Genomic DNA, 21,860 nt, shown 5'->3' with positions numbered 1-21,860 from the left:
GCTTCTTCCCAATAAGTGTGTGTAAATGTCGAGCTTCTTTGCAAATAAGTGTATGTCAGTGTAGTGCTTCTTCCCAAATAAGTGTGTGTAAGTGTCGAGCTTGTTCGCAAATAAGTATGAGTCAGTGTAGTTCTTCTTCCCAAATAAGTGTGAGTCAGTGTAGTGATTCTTCCCAAATAAGTGTGTGTCAGTGTAGTGCTTCTTCCAAAATAAGTGTGTGTCTGTGTAGTGCTTCTTCCCAAATAAGTGTGTGTCTGTGTAGTGCTTCTTCCCAAATAGGTGTGTGTCTGTGTAGTGCTTATTCCCAAATAGGTGTGTGTCTGTGTTGTGCTTCTTCCCAAATAGGTGTGTGTCAGTGTAGTGCTTATTCCCAAATAGGTGTGTGTCAGTGTAGTGCTTCTTTTCAAATAGGTGTGTGTCTATGTAATGCTTCTTCCCAAATAGGTGTGTGTCTGTGTAGTGCTTCTTCCCAAATAGGTGTGTGTCAGAGTAGTGCTTCTTCCCAAATAAGTGTGTGTCTGTGTAGTGCTTCTTCCCAAATAGGTGTGTGTCAGTGTAGTGTTTCTTCCCATATAGGTGTGTGTCTGTGTAGTGCGTCTTCCCAAATAGGTGTGTGTCTTTGTAGCGCTGCTTCCCAAATAAGTGTGTGTCAGTGTAGTGATTCATCCCAAATATGTGTGTGTCAGTGTAGTGCTTATTCCAAATAAGTGTGTGGGAATGTCGAGCTTCTTTGCAAATAAGTGTAAGTCAGTGTAGTGCTTCTTCCCAAATAGGTGTGTGTTAGTGTAGTGCTTCTTTTCAAATAGGTGTGTGTCTATGTAATGCTTCTACCCAAATAGGTGTGTGTCTGTGTAGTGCTTCTTCCCAAATAAGTGTGTGTCAGTGTAGTGCTTCTTCCCAAATAAGTGTGTGTCTGTGTAGTGCTTCTTCCCAAATAGGTGTGTGTCAGTGTAGTGCTTCTTGCCAAATAGGTGTGTGTCTGTGTAGTGCTTCTTCCCAATTAGGTGTGTGTCTGTGTAGCGCTTCATCCCAAATAAGTGTGTGTCAGTGTAGTGCTTCTTCCCAAATAAGTGTGTGTCAGTGTAGTGCTCCTTCCCAATAAGTGTGTGTAAATGTCGAGCTTCTTTGCTAATAATTGTAAGACAGTGTTGTGCTTCTTCCCAAATAAGTGTGTGTAAGTGTCGAGCTTCTTCGCAAATAAGTATGAGTCAGTGTAGTCCTTCTTCCCAAATAAGTGTGAGTCAGTGTAGTGATTCTTCACAAATAAGTGTGTGTCAGTGTAGTGCTTCTTCCAAAATAAGTGTGTGTCGGTGTAGTGCTTCTTCCCAAATAAGTGTGTGTAAGTGTGGAGCTTCTTCGCAAATAGGTGTGTGTCAGTGTCGTGGTTCTTCCCAAATAGGTATGTGTCAGTGTAGTGTTTCATCATAAGTAAGTGTGTGTCAGTATAGTGCTTCTTCCCAAATACGTGTGTGTCAGTGTAGTGCTTCTTCCCAAATAAGTGTGTGTCAGTGTAGTGCTTCTTCCCAAATAAGTGTGAGTCAGTGTAGTGCTTCTTCCCAAATAAGTGTGTGTAAGTGTCGAGCTTCTTCGCAAATAAGTGTGAGTCAGTGTAGTGCTTCTTCCCAAATAAGTGTCTGTCAGTGTAGTGCTTCTTCCCAAATAAGTGTGTGTCTGTGCAGTGCTTCTTCCCAAATAGGAGTGTGTCTGTGTAGTGCTTCTTCCCAAATAGGTGTGTGTCTGTGTAGTGTTTCTTCCCAAACAAGTGTGTGTCAGTGTAGTGCTTCTTCCCAAATACGTGTGTTTCAGTGTAGTGCTTCTTCCCAAATAAGTGTGTGTCCGTGTCATGCTTCTTAACAAATAAGTGTGTGTCAGTGTAGTGCTTCTTCCCAAATAGGTGTGTGTCTGTGTAGTGCTTATTCCCAAATAGGTGTGTGTCAGTGTAGTACTCCTTCACAAATAGGTGTGTGTCAGTGTAGTGCTTCTTCCCAAATAGGTGTGTGTCTGTGTAGTGCTTCTTCCCAAATAGGTGTGTGTCTGTGTAGTGCTTATTCCCAAATAAGGGTGTGTCCGTGTAGTGCTTCTTCCCAAATAAGTGTGTGTCAGTGTAGTGCTTCTTCCCAATAAGTGTGTGTAAATGTCGAGCTTCTTTGCAAATAAGTGTAAGTCAGTGTAGTGCTTCTTCCCAAATAAGTGTGTGTAAGTGTCGAGCTTGTTCGCAAATAAGTATGAGTCAGTGTAGTTCTTCTTCCCAAATAAGTGTGAGTCAGTGTAGTGATTCTTCCCAAATAAGTGTGTGTCAGTGTAGTGCTTCTTCCAAAATAAGTGTGTGTCGGTGTAGTGCTTCTTCCCAAATAAGTGTGTTTAAGTGTGGAGCTTCTTCGCAAATAGGTGTGTGTCAGTGTCGTGGTTCTTCCCAAATAGGTGTGTGTCAGTGTAGCGCTTCATCATAAGTAAGTGTGTGTCAGTATAGTGCTTCTTCCCAAATACGTGTGTGTCAGTGTAGTGCTTCTTCCCAAATAAGTGTGTGTCAGTGTAGTGCTTCTTCCCAAATAAGTGTGAGTCAGTGTAGTGCTTCTTCCCAAATAAGTGTGTGTAAGTGTCGAGCTTCTTCGCAAATAAGTGTGAGTCAGTGTAGTGCTTCTTCCCAAATAAGTGTGTGTCTGTGTAGTGCTTCTTCCCAAATACGTGTGTGTCAGTGTAGTGCTTCTTCCCAAATAAATGTGTGTCCGTGTAGTGCTACTTCCCAAATAGGTGTGTGTCTGTGTAGTGCATCTTCCCAAATAGGTGTGTGTCTGTGTGGTGCTTTTTACCAAATAGGTGTGTGTCTGTGTAGTGCTACTTCCCAAATAGGTGTGTGTCTGTGTAGTGCTACTTCCCAAATAGGTGTGTGTCTGTGTCGTGCTTCTTCCCAAATAAGTGTGTGTCAGTGTAGTGCTTCTTCCCAAATAAGTGTGTGTCTGTGTAGTGCTTCTTCCCAAATAAGTGTGTGTCTGTGTAGTGCTTCTTCCCAAATAGGTGTGTGTCTGTGTAGTGCTTATTCCCAAATAGGTGTGTGTCAGTGTTGTGCTTCTTCCCAAACAGGTGTGTGTCTGTGTAGTGCTTATTCCCAAATAGGTGTGTGTCAGTATAGTGCTTCTTTTCAAATAGGTGTGTGTCTATGTAATGCTTCTTCCCAAATAGGTGTGTGTCTGTGTAGTGCTTCTTCCCAAATAGGTGTGTGTCAGAGTAGTGCTTCTTCCCAAATAAGTGTGTGTCTGTGTAGTGCTTCTTCCCAAATAGGTGTGTGTCAGTGTAGTGTTTCTTCCCAAATAGGTGTGTGTCTGTGTAGTGCGTCTTCCCAAATAGGTGTGTGTCTGTGTAGCGCTGCTTCCCAAATAAGTGTGTGTCAGTGTAGTGATTCATCCCAAATATGTGTGTGTCAGTGTAGTGCTTATTCCCAATAAGTGTGTGTAAATGTCGAGCTTCTTTGCAAATAAGTGTAAGTCAGTGTAGTGCTTCTTCCCAAATAGGTGTGTGTCAGTGTAGTGCTTCTTTTCAAATAGGTGTGTGTCTATGTAATGCTTCTACCCAAATAGGTGTGTGTCTATGTAGTGCTTCTTCCCAAATAAGTGTGTGTCAGTGTAGTGCTTCTTCCCAAATAAGTGTGTGTCTGTGTAGTGCTTCTTCCCAAATAGGTGTGTGTCAGTGTAGTGCTTCTTCCCAAATAGGTGTGTGTCTGTGTAGTGCTTCTTCCCAATTCGGTGTGTGTCTGTGTAGCGCTTCATCCCAAATAAGTGTGTGTCAGTGTAGTGCTTCTTCCCAAATAAGTGTGTGTCAGTGTAGTGCTCCTTCCCAATAAGTGTGTGTAAATGTCGAGCTTCTTTGCAAATAATTGTAAGACAGTGTTGTGCTTCTTCCCAAATAAGTGTGTGTAAGTGTCGAGCTTCTTCGCAAATAGGTGTGTGTCAGTGTCGTGGTTCTTCCCAAATAGGTATGTGTCAGTGTAGTGTTTCATCATAAGTAAGTGTGTGTCAGTATAGTGCTTCTTCCCAAATACGTGTGTGTCAGTGTAGTGCTTCTTCCCAAATAAGTGTGTGTCAGTGTAGTGCTTCTTCCCAAATAAGTGTGAGTCAGTGTAGTGCTTCTTCCCAAATAAGTGTGTGTAAGTGTCGATCTTCTTCGCAAATAAGTGTGAGTCAGTGTAGTGCTTCTTCCCAAATAAGTGTGTGTCAGTGTAGTGCTTCTTCCCAAATAAGTGTGTGTCTGTGCAGTGCTTCTTCCCAAATAGGAGTGTGTCTGTGTAGTGCTTCTTCCCAAATAGGTGTGTGTCTGTGTAGTGTTTCTTCCCAAACAAGTGTGTGTCAGTGTAGTGCTTCTTCCCAAATACGTGTGTTTCAGTGTAGTGCTTCTTCCCAAATAAGTGTGTGTCCGTGTCATGCTTCTTAACAAATAAGTGTGTGTCAGTGTAGTGCTTCTTCCCAAATAGGTGTGTGTCAGTGTAGTTCTTCTTCCCAAATAAGTGTGTGTCAGTGTAGTGCTTCTTCCCAAATAGGTGTGTGTCAGTATAGTGCTGCTTCCCAAATAGGTGTTTGTCAGTGTAGTCCTTCTTCCCAAATAAGTGTGTGACCGTGTAGTGCTTCTTCCCAAATAGGTGTGTGTCAGTGTGGTGCTTTTTCCCAAATAGGTGTGTGTCAGTGTAGTGCTTCTTGTAAAATAAGTGTGTGTGTGTGTAGTGCTTCTTCCCAAATAGGTGTGTGTCAGTGTAGTGCTTCTTCCCAAATAGGTGTGTGTCAGTGTAGTGCTTCTGACCAAATAGATGTGTGTCAGTGTAGTGCATCTTCCCAAATAGGTGTGTGTCAGTGTAGTGCTTCTTCCCAAATAGGTGTGTGTCAGTGTAGTGCTTCTATTCAAATAGGTGTGTGTCTATGTAATGCTTCTTCCCAAATAGGCGTATGTCTGTGTAGTGCTACGTCCCAAATAGGTGTGTGTCTGTGTCGTGCTTCTTCCCAAATAAGTGTGTGTCAGTGTAGTGCTTCTTCCCAAATAAGTGTGTGTCAGTGTATTGCTTCTTCCCAAATAAGTGTGTGTCTGTGTAGTGCTTCTTCCCAAATAGGTGTGTGTCTGTGTAGTGCTTATTCCCAAATAGGTGTGTGTCAGTGTAGTGCTTCTTCCAAAATAGGTGTGTGTCTGTGTAGTGCTTCTTCCCAAATAGGTGTGTGTCTGTGTAGTGCTTATTCCCAAATAGGTGTGTGTCAGTGTAGTGCTCCTTCCCATATAGGTGTGTGTCAGTGTAGTGCTTCTTCCCAAATAGGTGTGTGTCTGTGTAGTGCTTCTTCCCAAATAGGTGTGTGTCTGTGTAGTGCTTTTTCCCAAATAAGTGTGAGTCAGTGTAGTGCTTCTTCCCAAATAGGTGTGTGTCTGTGTAGTGCTTCTTCCCAAATAAGTGTGTGTCAGTGCAGTGCTTCTTCCCAAATAAGTGTGATTCAGTGTAGTGCTTCTTCCCAAATAAGTGTGTGTAAGTGTCGAGCTTCTTTGCAAATAAGTGTGAGTCAGTGTAGTGCTTCTTCCCAAATAAGTGTGTGTCTGTGTAGTGCTTCTTCCCAAATAAGTGTGTGTCTGTGTAGTGCTTCTTCCCAAATAGGAGTGTGTCTGTGTAGTGCTTCTTCCCAAATAGGTGTGTGTCTGTGTAGTGTTTCTTCCCAAGCAAGTGTGTGTCAGTGTAGTGCTTCTTCAAAATACGTGTGTGTCAGTGTAGTGCTTCTTCCCAAATAAATGTGTGTCCGTGTAGTGCTACTTCCCAAATAGGTGTGTGTCTGTGTAGTGCATCTTCCCAAATAGGTGTGTGTCTGTGTAGTGCTTCTTCCCAAATAGGTGTGTGTCTGTGTAATGCTACTTCCCAAATAGGTGTGTGTCTGTGTAGTGCTACTTCCCAAATAGGTGTGTGTCTGTGTCGTGCTTCTTCCCAAATAAGTGTGTGTCAGTGTAGTGCTTCTTCCCAAATAAGTGTGTGTCTGTGTAGTGCTTCTTCCCAAATAGGTGTGTGTCTGTGTAGTGCTTATTCCCAAATAGTTGTGTGTCAGTGTAGTGCTTCTTCCCAAATAGGTGTGTGTCTGTGTAGTGCTTATTCCCAAATAGGTGTGTGTCTGTGTAGTGCTTCTTCCCAAATAAGTGTGTGTCAGTGTAGTGCTTCTTCCCAAGTAAGTGTGTGTCAGTGTAGTGCTTCTTCCCAAATAGGTGTGTGTCAGTGTAGTGTTTCTTCCCAAATAGGTGTGTGTCAGTGTAGTGCTTCTTCCCAAATAGGTGTGTGTCAGTGTAGTGCTTCTTCCCAAATAGGTGTGTGTCAGTGTAGTGATTCTTCCCAAATAGGTGTGTGTCAGTGTAGCGCTTCTTCCCAAATAGGTGTGTGTCAGTGTGGTGCTTCTTCCCAAATAGGTGTGGGTCAGTGTAGTGCTTCTTCTAAAATAAGTGTGTGTGTGTGTAGTGCTTCTTCCCAAATAGGTGTGTGTCAGTGTAGTGCTTCTTCCCAAATAGGTGTGTGTCAGTGTAGTGCTTCTTCCCAAATAGGTGTGTGTCAGTGTAGTGCTTCTTCCCAAATAGGTGTGTGTCAGTGTAGTGCATCTTCCCAAATACGTGTGTGTCAGTGTAGTGCTTCTTCCCAAATAGGTGTGTGTCAGTGTAGTGCTTCTATTCAAATAGGTGTGTGTCTATGTAATGCTTCTTCCCAAATAGGCGTGTGTCTGTGTAGTGCTACGTCCCAAATAGGTGTGTGTCTGTGTCGTGCTTCTTCCCAAATAAGTGTGTGTCAGTGTAGTGCTTCTTCCCAAATAAGTGTGTGTCAGTGTAGTGCTTCTTCCCAAATAAGTGTGTGTCTGTGTAGTGCTTCTTCCCAAATAGGTGTGTGTCTGTGTAGTGCTTATTCCCAAATAGGTGTGTGTCAGTGTAGTGCTCCTTCCCAAATAGGTGTGTGTCAGTGTAGTGCTTCTTCCCAAATAGGTGTGTGTCTGTGTAGTGCTTCTTCCCAAATAGGTGTGTGTCTGTGTAGTGCTTCTTCCCAAATAAGTGTGTGTCAGTGTAGTGCTTCTTCCCAAATAAGTGTGTGTCTGTGTAGTGCTTCATCCCAAATAGGTGTGTGTCTATGTAGTGCTTCTTCCCAAATAGGTGTGTGTCTATGTAATGCTTATTCCCAAATAGGTGTGTGTCAGTGTAGTGCTTCTTCCCAAATAGTTGTGTGTCTGTGTAGTGCTTCTTCCCAAATAGGTGTGTGTCTGTGTAGTGCTTATTCCCAAATAGGTGTGTGTCAGTGTAGTGCTCCTTCCCAAATAGGTGTGTGTCAGTGTAGTGCTTCTATTCAAATAGGTTTGTGTCTATGTAATGCTTCTTCCCAAATAGGTGTGGTCTGTGTAGTGCTACGTCCCAAATAGGTGTGTGTCTGTGTCGTGCTTCTTCCCAAATAAGTGTGTGTCGGTGTAGTGCTTCTTCCCAAATAAGTGTGTGTAAGTGTGGAGCTTCTTCGCAAATAGGTGTGTGTCAGTGTCGTGGTTCTTCCCAAATAGGTGTGTGTCAGTGTAGCGTTTCATCTTAAGTAAGTGTGTGTCAGTATAGTGCTTCTTCCCAAATACGTGTGTGTCAGTGTAGTGCTTCTAACCAAATAAGTGTGTTTCAGTGTAGTGCTTCTTCCCAAATAAGTGTGAGTCAGTGTAGTGCTTCTTCCCAAATAAGGGTGTGTAAGTGTCGAGCTTCTTCGCAAATATGTGTGAGTCAGTGTAGTGCTTCTTCCCAAATTAGTGTGTGTCTGTGTAGTGCTTCTTCCAAAATAAGTGTGTGTCTGTGTAGTGCTTCTTCCCAAATAGGAGTGTGTCTGTGTAGTGCTTCTTCCCAAATAGTTGTGTGTCTGCGTAGTGTTTCTTCCCAAGCAAGTGTGTGTCAGTATAGTGCTTCTTCCCAAATACGTGTGTGTCAGTGTAGTGCTTCTTCCCAAATAAGTGTGTGTCAGTGTAGTGCTTCTTCCCAAATAGGTGTGTGTCTGTGTAGTGCTTCTTCCCAAATAAGTGTGTGTCAATGTAGTGCTTCTTCTCATGTAAGTGTGTGTCAGTGTAGTGCTTCTTCCCAAATAGGTGTATGTCAGTGTAGTGCTTCTTCCCAAATAGGTGTGTGTCAGTGTAGTGCTTCTTCCCAAATAGGTGTGTGTCAGTGTAGTGCTTCTTCCGAAATAGGCGTGTGTCACTGTAGTGCTTCTTCCCAAATACGTGTGTGTCAGTGTAGTGCTTATTCCCAAATAGGTGTGTGTCAGTGTAGTGCTTCTTCCCAAATAGGTGTGTGTCTGTGTAGTGCTACTTCCCAAATAGGTGTGTGTCTGTGTAATGCTACTTCCCAAATAGGTGTGTGTCTGTGTTGTGCTTCTTCCCAAATAAGTGTGTGTCAGTGTAGTGCTTCTTCCCAAATAGGTGTGTGTCAGTACAGTGCTTCTTCCCAAATAGGTGTGTGTCAGTGTAGTCCTTCTTCCCAAATAAGTGTGTGTCCGTGTAGTGCTTCTTCCCAAATAGGTGTGTGACAGTGTAGTGCTTCTTCCCAAATAGGTGTGTGTCAGTGTCGTGCTTCTTCCCAAATAGGTGTGTGTCAGTGTAGTGCTTCTTCTAAAATAGGTGTGTGTGTGTGTAGTGCTTCTTCCCAAATAGGTGTGTGTCAGTGTAGTGCTTCTTCCCAAATAGGTGTGTGTCAGTGTAGTGCTTCTTCCCAAATAGGTGTGTGTCAGTGTAGTGCTTCTTCCCAAATAGGTGTGTGTCAGTGTAGTGCTTCTCACCAAATAGATGTGTGTCAGTGTAGTGCATCTTCCCAAATAGGTGTGTGTCAGTGTAGTGCTTCTATTCAAATAGGTGTGTGTCTATGTAATGCTTCTTGCCAAATAGGCGTGTGTCTGTGTAGTGCTACGTCCCAAATAGGTGTGTGTCTGTGTCGTGCATCTTCCCAAATAAGTGTGTGTCAGTGTAGTGCTTCTTCCCAAATAAGTGTGTGTCAGTGTAGTGCTTCTTCCCAAATAAGTGTGTGTCTGTGTAGTGCTTCCTCCCAAATAGGTGTGTGTCTGTGTAGTGCTTATTCCTAAATAGGTGTGTGTCAGTGTAGTGCTTCTTCCCAAATAGGTGTGTGTCTGTGTAGTGCTTCTTCCCAAATAGGTGTGTGTCTGTGTAGTGCTTATTCCCAAATAGGTGTGTGTCAGTGTAGTGCTCCTTCCCAAATAGGTGTGTGTCAGTGTAGTGCTTCTTCCCAAATAGGTGTGTGTCAGTGTAGTGCTTCTTCCCAAATAAACGTGTGTCCGTGTAGTGCTACTTCCCAAATAGGTGTGTGTCTGTGTAGTGCATCTTCCCAAAATAGGTGTGTGTCTGTGTAGTGCTTATTCCCAAATAGGTGTGTGTCAGTGTAGTGCTTCTTCCCAAATAGGTGTGTGTCTGTGTAGTGCTTCTTCCCAAATGGGTGTGTGTCTGTGTAGTGCTTCTTCCCAAATAGGTGTGTGTCAGTGTTGTGCCTCTTCCCAAATAAGTGTGTGTCAGTGTAGTGCTTCTTCCACAAATAAATGTGTGTCAGTGTAGTGCTTCTTCCCAAATAGGTGTGTGTCTGTGTTGTGCTTCTTCCCAAATAAGTGTGTGTAAGTGTCGAGCTTCTTCGCAAATAAGTATGAGTCAGTGTAGTTCTTCTTCCCAAATAAGTGTGAGTCAGTGTAGTGATTCTTCACAAATAAGTGTGTGTCAGTGTAGTGCTTCTTCCAAAATAAGTGTGTGTCGGTGTAGTGCTTCTTCCCAAATAAGTGTGTGTAAGTGTGGAGCTTCTTCGCAAATAGGTGTGTGTCAGTGTCGTGGTTCTTCCCAAATAGGTATGTGTCAGTGTAGTGTTTCATCATAAGTAAGTGTGTGTCAGTATAGTGCTTCTACCCAAATACGTGTGTGTCAGTGTAGTGCTTCTTCCCAAATAAGTGTGTGTCAGTGTAGTGCTTCTTCCCAAATAAGTGTGAGTCAGTGTAGTGCTTCTTCCCAAATAAGTGTGTGTAAGTGTCGAGCTTCTTCGCAAATAAGTGTGAGTCAGTGTAGTGCTTCTTCCCAAATAAGTGTGTGTCAGTGTAGTGCTTCTTCCCAAATAAGTGTGTGTCTGTGCAGTGCTTCTTCCCAAATAGGAGTGTGTCTGTGTAGTGCTTCTTCCCAAATAGGTGTGTGTCTGTGTAGTGTTTCTTCCCAAACAAGTGTGTGTCAGTGTAGTGCTTCTTCCCAAATACGTGTGTTTCAGTGTAGTGCTTCTTCCCAAATAAGTGTGTGTCCGTGTCATGCTTCTTAACAAATAAGTGTGTGTCAGTGTAGTGCTTCTTCCCAAATAAGTGTGTGTCAGTGTAGTGCTTCTTCCCAAATAAGTGTGTGTCTGTGTAGTGCTTCTTCCCAAATAGGTGTCTGTCTGTGTAGTGGTTATTCCCAAATAGGTGTGTGTCAGTGTAGTGCTTCTTCCCAAATAGGTGTGTGTCAGTGTAGTTCTTCTTCCCAAATAAGTGTGTGTCAGTGTAGTGCTTCTTCCCAAATAGGTGTGTGTCAGTATAGTGCTGCTTCCCAAATAGGTGTTTGTCAGTGTAGTCCTTCTTCCCAAATAAGTGTGTGACCGTGTAGTGCTTCTTCCCAAATAGGTGTGTGACAGTGTAGTGCTTCTTCCCAAATAGGTTTGTGTCAGTGTAGTGCTTCTTCCCAAATAGGTGTGTGTCAGTGTGGTGCTTTTTCCCAAATAGGTGTGTGTCAGTGTAGTGCTTCTTCTAAAATAAGTGTGTGTGTGTGTAGTGCTTCTTCCCAAATAGGTGTGTGTCAGTGTAGTGCTTCTTCCCAAATAGGTGTGTGTCAGTGTAGTGCTTCTGACCAAATAGATGTGTGTCAGTGTAGTGCATCTTCCCAAATAGGTGTGTGTCAGTGTAGTGCTTCTTCCCAAATAGGTGTGTGTCAGTGTAGTGCTTCTATTCAAATAGGTGTGTGTCTATGTAATGCTTCTTCCCAAATAGGCGTGTGTCTGTGTAGTGCTACGTCCCAAATAGGTGTGTGTCTGTGTCGTGCTTCTTCCCAAATAAGTGTGTGTCAGTGTAGTGCTTCTTCCCAAATAAGTGTGTGTCAGTGTATTGCTTCTTCCCAAATAAGTGTGTGTCTGTGTAGTGCTTCTTCCCAAATAGGTGTGTGTCTGTGTAGTGCTTATTCCGAAATAGGTGTGTGTCAGTGTAGTGCTTCTTCCAAAATAGGTGTGTGTCTGTGTAGTGCTTCTTCCCAAATAGGTGTGTGTCTGTGTAGTGCTTATTCCCAAATAGGTGTGTGTCAGTGTAGTGCTCCTTCCCATATAGGTGTGTGTCAGTGTAGTGCTTCTTCCCAAATAGGTGTGTGTCTGTGTAGTGCTTCTTCCCAAATAGATGTGTGTCTGTGTAGTGCTTATTTCCAAATAAGTGTGTGTCCGTGTAGTGCTTCTGACCAAATAGATGTGTGTCAGTGTAGTGCTTCTTCCCAATAAGTGTGTGTAAATGTCGAGCTTCTTTGCAAATAAGTGTAAGTCAGTGTAGTGCTTCTTCCCAAATAAGTGTGTGTAAGTGTCGAGATTGTTCGCAAAAAAGTATGAGTCAGTGTAGTTCTTTTTCCCAAATAAGTGTGAGTCAGTGTAGCGATTCTTCCCAAATAAGTGTGTGTCAGTGTAGTGCTTCTTCCAAAATAAGTGTGTGTCGGTGTAGTGCTTCTTCCCAAATAAGTGTGTGTAAGTGTGGAGCTTCTTCGCAAATAGGTGTGTGTCAGTGTCGTGGTTCTTCCCAAATAGGTGTGTGTCAGTGTAGCGACTCATCATAAGTAAGTGTGTGTCAGTATAGTGCTTCTTCCCAAATACGTGTGTCAGGCTAGTGCTTCTTCCCAAATAAGTGTGTGTCAGTGTAGTGCTTCTTCCCAAATAAGTGTGAGTCAGTGTAGTGCTTCTTCCCAAATAAGTGTGTGTAAGTGTCGAGCTTCTTCGCAAATAAGTGTGAGTCAGTGTAGTGCTTCTTCCCAAATAAGTGTGTGTCTGTGTAGTGCTTCTTCCCAAATAAGTGTGTGTCTGTGTAGTGCTTCTTCCCAAATAGGAGTGTGTCTGTGTAGTGCTTCTTCCCAAATAGGTGTGTGTCTGTGTAGTGTTTCTTCCCAAGCAAGTGTGTGTCAGTGTAGTGCTTCTTCAAAATACGTGTGTGTCAGTGTAGTGCTTCTTCCCAAATAAATGTGTGTCCGTGTAGTGCTACTTCCCAAATAGGTGTGTGTCTGTGTAGTTCATCTTCCCAAATAGGTGTGTGTCTGTGTAGTGCTTCTTCCCAAATAGGTGTGTGTCTGTGTAATGCTACTTCCCAAATAGGTGTGTGTCTGTGTAGTGCATCTTCCCAAATAGGTGTGTGTCTGTGTAGTGTTTCTTCCCAAGCAAGTGTGTGTCAGTGTAGTGCTTCTTCAAAATACGTGTGTGTCAGTGTAGTGCTTCTTCCCAAATAAATGTGTGTCCGTGTAGTGCTACTTCCCAAATAGGTGTGTGTCTGTGTAGTTCATCTTCCCAAATAGGTGTGTGTCTGTGTAGTGCTTCTTCCCAAATAGGTGTGTGTCTGTGTAATGCTACTTCCCAAATAGGTGTGTGTCTGTGTAGTGCATCTTCCCAAATAGGTGTGTGTCAGTGTAGTGCTTCTTCCCAAATAGGTGTGTGTCAGTGTAGTGCTTCTATTCAAATAGGTGTGTGTCTATGTAATGCTTCTTCCCAAATAGGCGTGTGTCTGTGTAGTGCTACGTCCCAAATAGGTGTGTGTCTGTGTCGTGCTTCTTCCCAAATAAGTGTGTGTCAGTGTAGTGCTTCTTCCCAAATAAGTGTGTGTCAGTGTATTGCTTCTTCCCAAATAAGTGTGTGTCTGTGTAGTGCTTCTTCCCAAATAGGTGTGTGTCTGTGTAGTGCTTATTCCCAAATAGGTGTGTGTCAGTGTAGTGCTTCTTCCAAAATAGGTGTGTGTCTGTGTAGTGCTTCTTCCCAAATAGGTGTGTGTCTGTGTAGTGCTTATTCCCAAATAGGTGTGTGTCAGTGTAGTGATCCTTCCCATATAGGTGTGTGTCAGTGTAGTGCTTCTTCCCAAATAGGTGTGTGTCTGTGTAGTGCTTCTTCCCAAATAGATGTGTGTCTGTGTAGTGCTTATTTCCAAATAAGTGTGTGTCCGTGTAGTGCTTCTGACCAAATAGATGTGTGTCAGTGTAGTGCTTCTTCCCAATAAGTGTGTGTAAATGTCGAGCTTCTTTGCAAATAAGTGTAAGTCAGTGTAGTGCTTCTTCCCAAATAAGTGTGTGTAAGTGTCGAGCTTGTTCGCAAATAAGTATGAGTCAGTGTAGTTCTTTTTCCCAAATAAGTGTGAGACAGTGTAGCGATTCTTCCCAAATAAGTGTGTGTCAGTGTAGTGCTTCTTCCAAAATAAGTGTGTGTCGGTGTAGTGCTTCTTCCCAAATAAGTGTGTGTAAGTGTGGAGCTTCTTCGCAAATAGGTGTGTGTCAGTGTCGTGGTTCTTCCCAAATAGGTGTGTGTCAGTGTAGCGACTCATCATAAGTAAGTGTGTGTCAGTATAGTGCTTCTTCCCAAATACGTGTGTCAGGCTAGTGCTTCTTCCCAAATAAGTGTGTGTCAGTGTAGTGCTTCTTCCCAAATAAGTGTGAGTCAGTGTAGTGCTTCTTCCCAAATAAGTGTGTGTAAGTGTCGAGCTTCTTCGCAAATAAGTGTGAGTCAGTGTAGTGCTTCTTCCCAAATAAGTGTGTGTCTGTGTAGTGCTTCTTCCCAAATAAGTGTGTGTCTGTGTAGTGCTTCTTCCCAAATAGGAGTGTGTCTGTGTAGTGCTTCTTCCCAAATAGGTGTGTGTCTGTGTAGTGTTTCTTCCCAAGCAAGTGTGTGTCAGTGTAGTGCTTCTTCAAAATACGTGTGTGTCAGTGTAGTGCTTCTTCCCAAATAAATGTGTGTCCGTGTAGTGCTACTTCCCAAATAGGTGTGTGTCTGTGTAGTTCATCTTCCCAAATAGGTGTGTGTCTGTGTAGTGCTTCTTCCCAAATAGGTGTGTGTCTGTGTAATGCTACTTCCCAAATAGGTGTGTGTCTGTGTAGTGCTACTTCCCAAATAGGTGTGTGTCTGTGTCGTGCTTCTTCCCAAATAAGTGTGTGTCAGTGTAGTGCTTCTTCCCAAATAAGTGTGTGTCTGTGTAGTGCTTCTTCCCAAATAGGTGTGTGTCTGTGTAGTGCTTATTCCCAAATAGTTGTGTGTCAGTGTAGTGCTTCTTCCCAAATAGGTGTGTGTCTGTGTAGTGCTTATTCCCAAATAGGTGTGTGTCTGTGTAGTGCTTCTTCCCAAATAGGTGTGTGTCAGTGTAGTGCTTCTTCCCAAGTAAGTGTGTGTCAGTGTAGTGCTTCTTCCCAAATAGGTGTGTGTCAGTGTAGTGTTTCTTCCCAAATAGGTGTGTGTCAGTGTAGTGCTTCTTCCCAAATAGGTGTGTGTCAGTGTAGTGCTTCTTCCCAAATAGGTGTGTGTCAGTGTAGTGCTTCTTCCCAAATAGGTGTGTGTCAGTGTAGTGATTCTTCCCAAATAGGTGTGTGTCAGTGTAGCGCTTCTTCCCAAATAGGTGTGTGTCAGTGTGGTGCTTCTTCCCAAATAGGTGTGGGTCAGTGTAGTGCTTCTTCTAAAATAAGTGTGTGTGTGTGTAGTGCTTCTTCCCAAATAGGTGTGTGTCAGTGTAGTGCTTCTTCCCAAATAGGTGTGTGTCAGTGTAGTGCTTCTGACCAAATAGATGTGTGTCAGTGTAGTGCATCTTCCCAAATACGTGTGTGTCAGTGTAGTGCTTCTTCCCAAATAGGTGTGTGTCAGTGTAGTGCTTCTATTCAAATAGGTGTGTGTCTATGTAATGCTTCTTCCCAAATAGGCGTGTGTCTGTGTAGTGCTACGTCCCAAATAGGTGTGTGTCTGTGTCGTGCTTCTTCCCAAATAAGTGTGTGTCAGTGTAGTGCTTCTTCCAGAATAATTGTGTGTCAGTGTAGTGCTTCTCCCCAAATAAGTGTGTGTCAGTGTAGTGTTTCTTCCCAAATAAGTGTGTGTCAGTGTAGTGCTTCTTCCCAAATATATGTGTGTCAGTGTAGTGCTTCTTCCCAAATAGGTGTGTGTCAGTAAAATGTTTCTTCCCAAATAGGTGTGTGTCATTGTAGTGCTTCTTGCCAAATAGGTGTGTGTCAGTGTAGTCCTTCTTCCCAAATAAGTGTGTGTCCGTGTAGTGCTTCTTCCCAAATAAGTGTGTGTCAGTGTAGTGCTTCTTCTCAAATAGCTGTGTGTCAGTGTAGTGCTTCTTCCCAAATAGGTGTGCGTCAGTGTAGTGCTTCTTCCCAAATAGGTGTGTGTCAGTGTAGTGCTTCTTCCCAAACAGGTGTGTGTCAGTGTAGTGCTTATTCCCAAATAGGCGTGTGTCAGTGTAGTGCTTATTCCCAAATAGGTGTGTGTCAGTGTAGTGCTTCTTCCCAAATAGGTGTGTGTCTGTGTAGTGCTTCTTCCCAAATGGGTGTGTGTCTGTGTAGTGCTTCTTCCCAAATAGGTGTGTGTCAGTGTTGTGCCTCTTCCCAAATAAGTGTGTGTCAGTGTAGTGCTTCTTCCACAAATAAATGTGTGTCAGTGTAGTGCTTCTTCCCAAATAGGTGTGTGTCTGTGTTGTGCTTCTTCCCAAATAAGTGTGTGTAAGTGTCGAGCTTCTTCGCAAATAAGTATGAGTCAGTGTAGTTCTTCTTCCCAAATAAGTGTGAGTCAGTGTAGTGATTCTTCACAAATAAGTGTGTGTCAGTGTAGTGCTTCTTCCAAAATAAGTGTGTGTCGGTGTAGTGCTTCTTCCCAAATAAGTGTGTGTAAGTGTGGAGCTTCTTCGCAAATAGGTGTGTGTCAGTGTCGTGGTTCTTCCCAAATAGGTATGTGTCAGTGTAGTGTTTCATCATAAGTAAGTGTGTGTCAGTATAGTGCTTCTTCCCAAATACGTGTGTGTCAGTGTAGTGCTTCTTCCCAAATAAGTGTGTGTCAGTGTAGTGCTTCTTCCCAAATAAGTGTGAGTCAGTGTAGTGCTTCTTCCCAAATAAGTGTGTGTAAGTGTCGAGCTTCTTCGCAAATAAGTGTGAGTCAGTGTAGTGCTTCTTCCCAAATAAGTGTGTGTCAGTGTAGTGCTTCTTCCCAAATAAGTGTGTGTCTGTGCAGTGCTCCTTCCCAAATAGGAGTGTGTCTGTGTAGTGCTTCTTCCCAAATAGGTGTGTGTCTGTGTAGTGTTTCTTCCCAAACAAGTGTGTGTCAGTGTAGTGCTTCTTCCCAAATACGTGTGTTTCAGTGTAGTGCTTCTTCCCAAATAAGTGTGTGTCCGTGTCATGCTTCTTAACAAATAAGTGTGTGTCAGTGTAGTGCTTCTTCCCAAATAAGTGTGTGTCAGTGTAGTGCTTCTTCCCAAATAAGTGTGTGTCTGTGTAGTGCTTCTTCCCAAATAGGTGTGTGTCTGTGTAGTGCTTATTCCCAAATAGGTGTGTGTCAGTGTAGTGCTTCTTCCCAAATAGGTGTGTGTCAGTGTAGTTCTTCTTCCCAAATAAGTGTGTGTCAGTGTAGTGCTTCTTCCCAAATAGGTGTGTGTCAGTATAGTGCTGCTTCCCAAATTGGTGTTTGTCAGTGTAGTCCTTCTTCCCAAATAAGTGTGTGACCGTGTAGTGCTTCTTCCCAAATAGGTGTGTGACAGTGTAGTGCTTCTTCCCAAATAGGTTTGTGTCAGTGTAGTGCTTCTTCCCAAATAGGTGTGTGTCAGTGTGGTGCTTTTTCCCAAATAGGTGTGTGTCAGTGTAGTGCTTCTTCTAAAATAAGTGTGTGTGTGTGTAGTGCTTCTTCCCAAATAGGTGTGTCTCAGTGTAGTGCTTCTTCCCAAATAGGTGTGTGTCAGTGTAGTGCTTCTGACCAAATAGATGTGTGTCAGTGTAGTGCATCTTCCCAAATAGGTGTGTGTCAGTGTAGTGCTTCTTCCCAAATAGGTGTGTGTCAGTGTAGTGCTTCTATTCAAATAGGTGTGTGTCTATGTAATGCTTCTTCCCAAATAGGCGTGTGTCTGTGTAGTGCTACGTCCCAAATAGGTGTGTGTCTGTGTCGTGCTTCTTCCCAAATAGGTGTGTGTCTGTGTAGTGCTTATTCCCAAATAGGTGTGTGTCAGTGTAGTGCTCCTTCCCATATAGGTGTGTGTCAGTGTAGTGCTTCTTCCCAAATAGGTGTGTGTCTGTGTAGTGCTTCTTCCCAAATAGGTGTGTGTCTGTGTAGTGCTTATTTCCAAATAAGTGTGTGTCCGTGTAGTGCTTCTGACCAAATAGATGTGTGTCAGTGTAGTGCTTCTTCCCAATAAGTGTGTGTAAATGTCGAGCTTCTTTGCAAATAAGTGTAAGTCAGTGTAGTGCTTCTTCCCAAATAAGTGTGTGTAAGTGTCGAGCTTGTTCGCAAATAAGTATGAGTCAGTGTAGTTCTTTTTCCCAAATAAGTGTGAGTCAGTGTAGCGATTCTTCCCAAATAAGTGTGTGTCAGTGTAGTGCTTCTTCCAAAATAAGTGTGTGTCGGTGTAGTGCTTCTTCCCAAATAAGTGTGTGTAAGTGTGGAGCTTCTTCGCAAATAGGTGTGTGTCAGTGTCGTGGTTCTTCCCAAATAGGTGTGTGTCAGTGTAGCGACTCATCATAAGTAAGTGTGTGTCAGTATAGTGCTTCTTCCCAAATACGTGTGTCAGGCTAGTGCTTCTTCCCAAATAAGTGTGTGTCAGTGTAGTGCTTCTTCCCAAATAAGTGTGAGTCAGTGTAGTGCTTCTTCCCAAATAAGTGTGTGTAAGTGTCGAGCTTCTTCGCAAATAAGTGTGAGTCAGTGTAGTGCTTCTTCCCAAATAAGTGTGTGTCTGTGTAGTGCTTCTTCCCAAATAAGTGTGTGTCTGTGTAGTGCTTCTTCCCAAATAGGAGTGTGTCTGTGTAGTGCTTCTTCCCAAATAGGTGTGTGTCTGTGTAGTGTTTCTTCCCAAGCAAGTGTGTGTCAGTGTAGTGCTTCTTCAAAATACGTGTGTGTCAGTGTAGTGCTTCTTCCCAAATAAATGTGTGTCCGTGTAGTGCTACTTCCCAAATAGGTGTGTGTCTGTGTAGTGCATCTTCCCAAATAGGTGTGTGTCTGTGTAGTGCTTCTTCCCAAATAGGTGTGTGTCTGTGTAATGCTACTTCCCAAATAGGTGTGTGTCTGTGTAGTGCTACTTCCCAAATAGGTGTGTGTCTGTGTCGTGCTTCTTCCCAAATAAGTGTGTGTCAGTGTAGTGCTTCTTCCCAAATAAGTGTGTGTCTGTGTAGTGCTTCTTCCCAAATAGGTGTGTGTCTGTGTAGTGCTTATTCCCAAATAGTTGTGTGTCAGTGTAGTGCTTCTTCCCAAATAGGTGTGTGTCTGTGTAGTGCTTATTCCCAAATAGGTGTGTGTCTGTGTAGTGCTTCTTCCCAAATAAGTGTGTGTCAGTGTAGTGCTTCTTCCCAAGTAAGTGTGTGTCAGTGTAGTGCTTCTTCCCAAATAGGTGTGTGTCAGTGTAGTGTTTCTTCCCAAATAGGTGTGTGTCAGTGTAGTGCTTCTTCCCAAATAGGTGTGTGTCAGTGTAGTGCTTCTTCCCAAATAGGTGTGTGTCAGTGTAGTGATTCTTCCCAAATAGGTGTGTGTCAGTGTAGCGCTTCTTCCCAAATAGGTGTGTGTCAGTGTGGTGCTTCTTCCCAAATAGGTGTGGGTCAGTGTAGTGCTTCTTCTAAAATAAGTGTGTGTGTGTGTAGTGCTTCTTCCCAAATAGGTGTGTGTCAGTGTAGTGCTTCTTCCCAAATAGGTGTGTGTCAGTGTAGTGCTTCTGACCAAATAGGTGTGTGTCAGTGTAGTGCTCCTTCCCAAATAGGTGTGTGTCAGTGTAGTGCTTCTTCCCAAATAGGTGTGTGTCTGTGTAGTGCTTCTTCCCAAATAGGTGTGTGTCTGTGTAGTGCTTCTTCCCAAATAAGTGTGTGTCAGTGTAGTGCTTCTTCCCAAATAAGTGTGTGTCTGTGTAGTGCTTCTTCCCAAATAGGTGTGTGTCTATGTAGTGCTTCTTCCCAAATAGGTGTGTGTCTATGTAATGCTTATTCCCAAATAGGTGTGTGTCAGTGTAGTGCTTCTTCCCAAATAGTTGTGTGTCTGTGTAGTGCTTCTTCCCAAATAGGTGTGTGTCTGTGTAGTGCTTATTCCCAAATAGGTGTGTGTCAGTGTAGTGCTCCTTCCCAAATAGGTGTGTGTCAGTGTAGTGCTTCTATTCAAATAGGTGTGTGTCTATGTAATGCTTCTTCCCAAATAGGCGTGGTCTGTGTAGTGCTACGTCCCAAATAGGTGTGTGTCTGTGTCGTGCTTCTTCCCAAATAAGTGTGTGTCGGTGTAGTGCTTCTTCCCAAATAAGTGTGTGTAAGTGTGGAGCTTCTTTGCAAATAGGTGTGTGTCAGTGTCGTGGTTCTTCCCAAATAGGTGTGTGTCAGTGTAGCGTTTCATCTTAAGTAAGTGTGTGTCAGTATAGTGCTTCTTCCCAAATACGTGTGTGTCAGTGTAGTGCTTCTAACCAAATAAGTGTGTTTCAGTGTAGTGCTTCTTCCCAAATAAGTGTGAGTCAGTGTAGTGCTTCTTCCCAAATAAGGGTGTGTAAGTGTCGAGCTTCTTCGCAAATATGTGTGAGTCAGTGTAGTGCTTCTTCCCAAATTAGTGTGTGTCTGTGTAGTGCTTCTTCCAAAATAAGTGTGTGTCTGTGTAGTACTTCTTCCCAAATAGGAGTGTGTCTGTGTAGTGCTTCTTCCCAAATAGGTGTGTGTCTGCGTAGTGTTTCTTCCCAAGCAAGTGTGTGTCAGTATAGTGCTTCTTCCCAAATACGTGTGTGTCAGTGTAGTGCTTCTTCTCAAATAAGTGTGTGTCAGTGTAGTGCTTCTTCCCAAATAGGTGTGTGTCTGTGTAGTGCTTCTTCCCAAATAAGTGTGTGTCAATGTAGTGCTTCTTCTCATGTAAGTGTGTGTCAGTGTAGTGCTTTTTCCCAAATAGGTGTGTGTCAGTGTAGTGCTTCTTCCCAAATAGGTGTGTGTCAGTGTAGTGCTTCTTCCCAAATAGGTGTGTGTCAGTGTAGTGCTTCTTCCGAAATAGGCGTGTGTCACTGTAGTGCTTCTTCCCAAATACGTGTGTGTCAGTGTAGTGCTTATTCCCAAATAGGTGTGTGTCAGTGTAGTGCTTCTTCCCAAATAGGTGTGTGTCTGTGTAGTGCTACTTCCCAAATAGGTGTGTGTCTGTGTAATGCTACTTCCCAAATAGGTGTGTGTCTGTGTTGTGCTTCTTCACAAATAAGTGTGTGTCAGTGTAGTGCTTCTTCCCAAATAGGTGTGTGTCAGTATAGTGCTTCTTCCCAAATAGGTGTGTGTCAGTGTAGTCCTTCTTCCCAAATAAGTGTGTGTCCGTGTAGTGCTTCTTCCCAAATAGGTGTGTGACAGTGTAGTGCTTCTTCCCAAATAGGTGTGTGTCAGTGTCGTGCTTCTTCCCAAATAGGTGTGTGTCAGTGTAGTGCTTCTTCTAAAATAGGTGTGTGTGTGTGTAGTGCTTCTTCCCAAATAGGTGTGTGTCAGTGTAGTGCTTCTTCCCAAATAGGTGTGTGTCAGTGTAGTGCTTCTTCCCAAATAGGTGTGTGTCAGTGTAGTGCTTCTTCCCAAATAGGTGTGTGTCAGTGTAGTGCTTCTGACCAAATAGATATGTGTCAGTGTAGTGCATCTTCCCAAATAGGTGTGTGTCAGTGTAGTGCTTCTTACCAAATAGGTGTGTGTCAGTGTAGTGCTTCTATTCAAATAGGTGTGTGTCTATGTAATGCTTCTTGCCAAATAGGCGTGTGTCTGTGTAGTGCTACGTCCCAAATAGGTGTGTGTCTGTGTCGTGCATCTTCCCAAATAAGTGTGTGTCAGTGTAGTGCTTCTTCCCAAATAAGTGTGTGTCAGTGTAGTGCTTCTTCCCAAATAAGTGTGTGTCTGTGTAGTGCTTCCTCCCAAATAGGTGTGTGTCTGTGTAGTGCTTATTCCCAAATAGGTGTGTGTCAGTGTAGTGCTTCTTCCCAAATAGGTGTGTGTCTGTGTAGTGCTTCATCCCAAATAGGTGTGTGTCTGTGTAGTGCTTATTCCCAAATAGGTGTGTGTCAGTGTAGTGCTCCTTCCCAAATAGGTGTGTGTCAGTGTAGTGCTTCTTCCCAAATAGGTGTGTGTCAGTGTAGTGCTTCTTCCCAAATAGGTGTGTGTCTGTGTAGTGCTTATTCCCAAATAAGTGTGTGTCCGTGTAGTGCTTCTTCCCAAATAAGTGTGTGTCAGTGTAGTGCTTCTTCCCAATAAGTGTGTGTAAATGTCGAGCTTCTTTGCAAATAAGTGTAAGTCAGTGTAGTGCTTCTTCCCAAATAAGTGTGTGTAAGTGTCGAGCTTGTTCGCAAATAAGTATGAGTCAGTGTAGTTCTTTTTCCCAAATAAGTGTGAGTCAGTGTAGTGATTCTTCCCAAATAAGTGTGTGTCAGTGTAGTGCTTCTTCCAAAATAAGTGTGTGTCGGTGTAGTGCTTCTTCCCAAATAAGTGTGTGTAAGTGTGGAGCTTCTTCGCAAATAGGTGTGTGACAGTGTCGTGGTTCTTCCCTAATAGGTGTGTGTCAGTGTAGCGCTTCATCATAAGTAAGTGTGTGTCAGTATAGTGCTTCTTCCCAAATACGTGTGTGTCAGTGTAGTGCTTCTTCCCAAATAAGTGTGTGTCAGTGTAGTGCTTCTTCCCAAATAAGTGTGAGTCAGTGTAGTG

General features: G+C 43.3%; 2 protein-coding genes across 2 annotated transcripts in view; both read left to right on the top strand.

Moving 5' to 3' along the window:
* Positions 1-21,860, top strand: part of LOC126301746 (keratin-associated protein 5-8-like) — a 51,662-nt gene that overhangs the window by 5,911 nt on the left and 23,891 nt on the right. Inside the window, exons 2-4 of the mRNA XM_049991717.1 lie at positions 4,763-5,224; positions 8,094-8,357; positions 18,281-18,643. The gene's annotated coding sequence lies outside the window, so the exon portion shown is untranslated. The remainder of the gene's footprint in view (positions 1-4,762; positions 5,225-8,093; positions 8,358-18,280; positions 18,644-21,860) is intronic.
* LOC126301743 (keratin-associated protein 5-8-like) lies at positions 1,204-18,961 on the top strand. Its single transcript, XM_049991714.1, has 5 exons — positions 1,204-1,236; positions 5,703-6,609; positions 9,249-9,348; positions 11,231-11,296; positions 18,908-18,961. The coding sequence occupies exons 1-4, from the start codon at positions 1,204-1,206 to the stop codon at positions 11,244-11,246; spliced, it is 1,056 nt and encodes a 351-aa protein (XP_049847671.1). The 3' UTR covers positions 11,247-11,296; positions 18,908-18,961.

Source organism: Schistocerca gregaria, unplaced genomic scaffold, assembly GCF_023897955.1.
Source record: "Schistocerca gregaria isolate iqSchGreg1 unplaced genomic scaffold, iqSchGreg1.2 ptg000097l, whole genome shotgun sequence".
Taxonomy (NCBI): Eukaryota; Metazoa; Arthropoda; class Insecta; order Orthoptera; family Acrididae; genus Schistocerca; species Schistocerca gregaria.
Note: the sequence above shows the minus strand (reverse complement) of the source record. Positions and strands in the feature narration are given on the sequence as shown.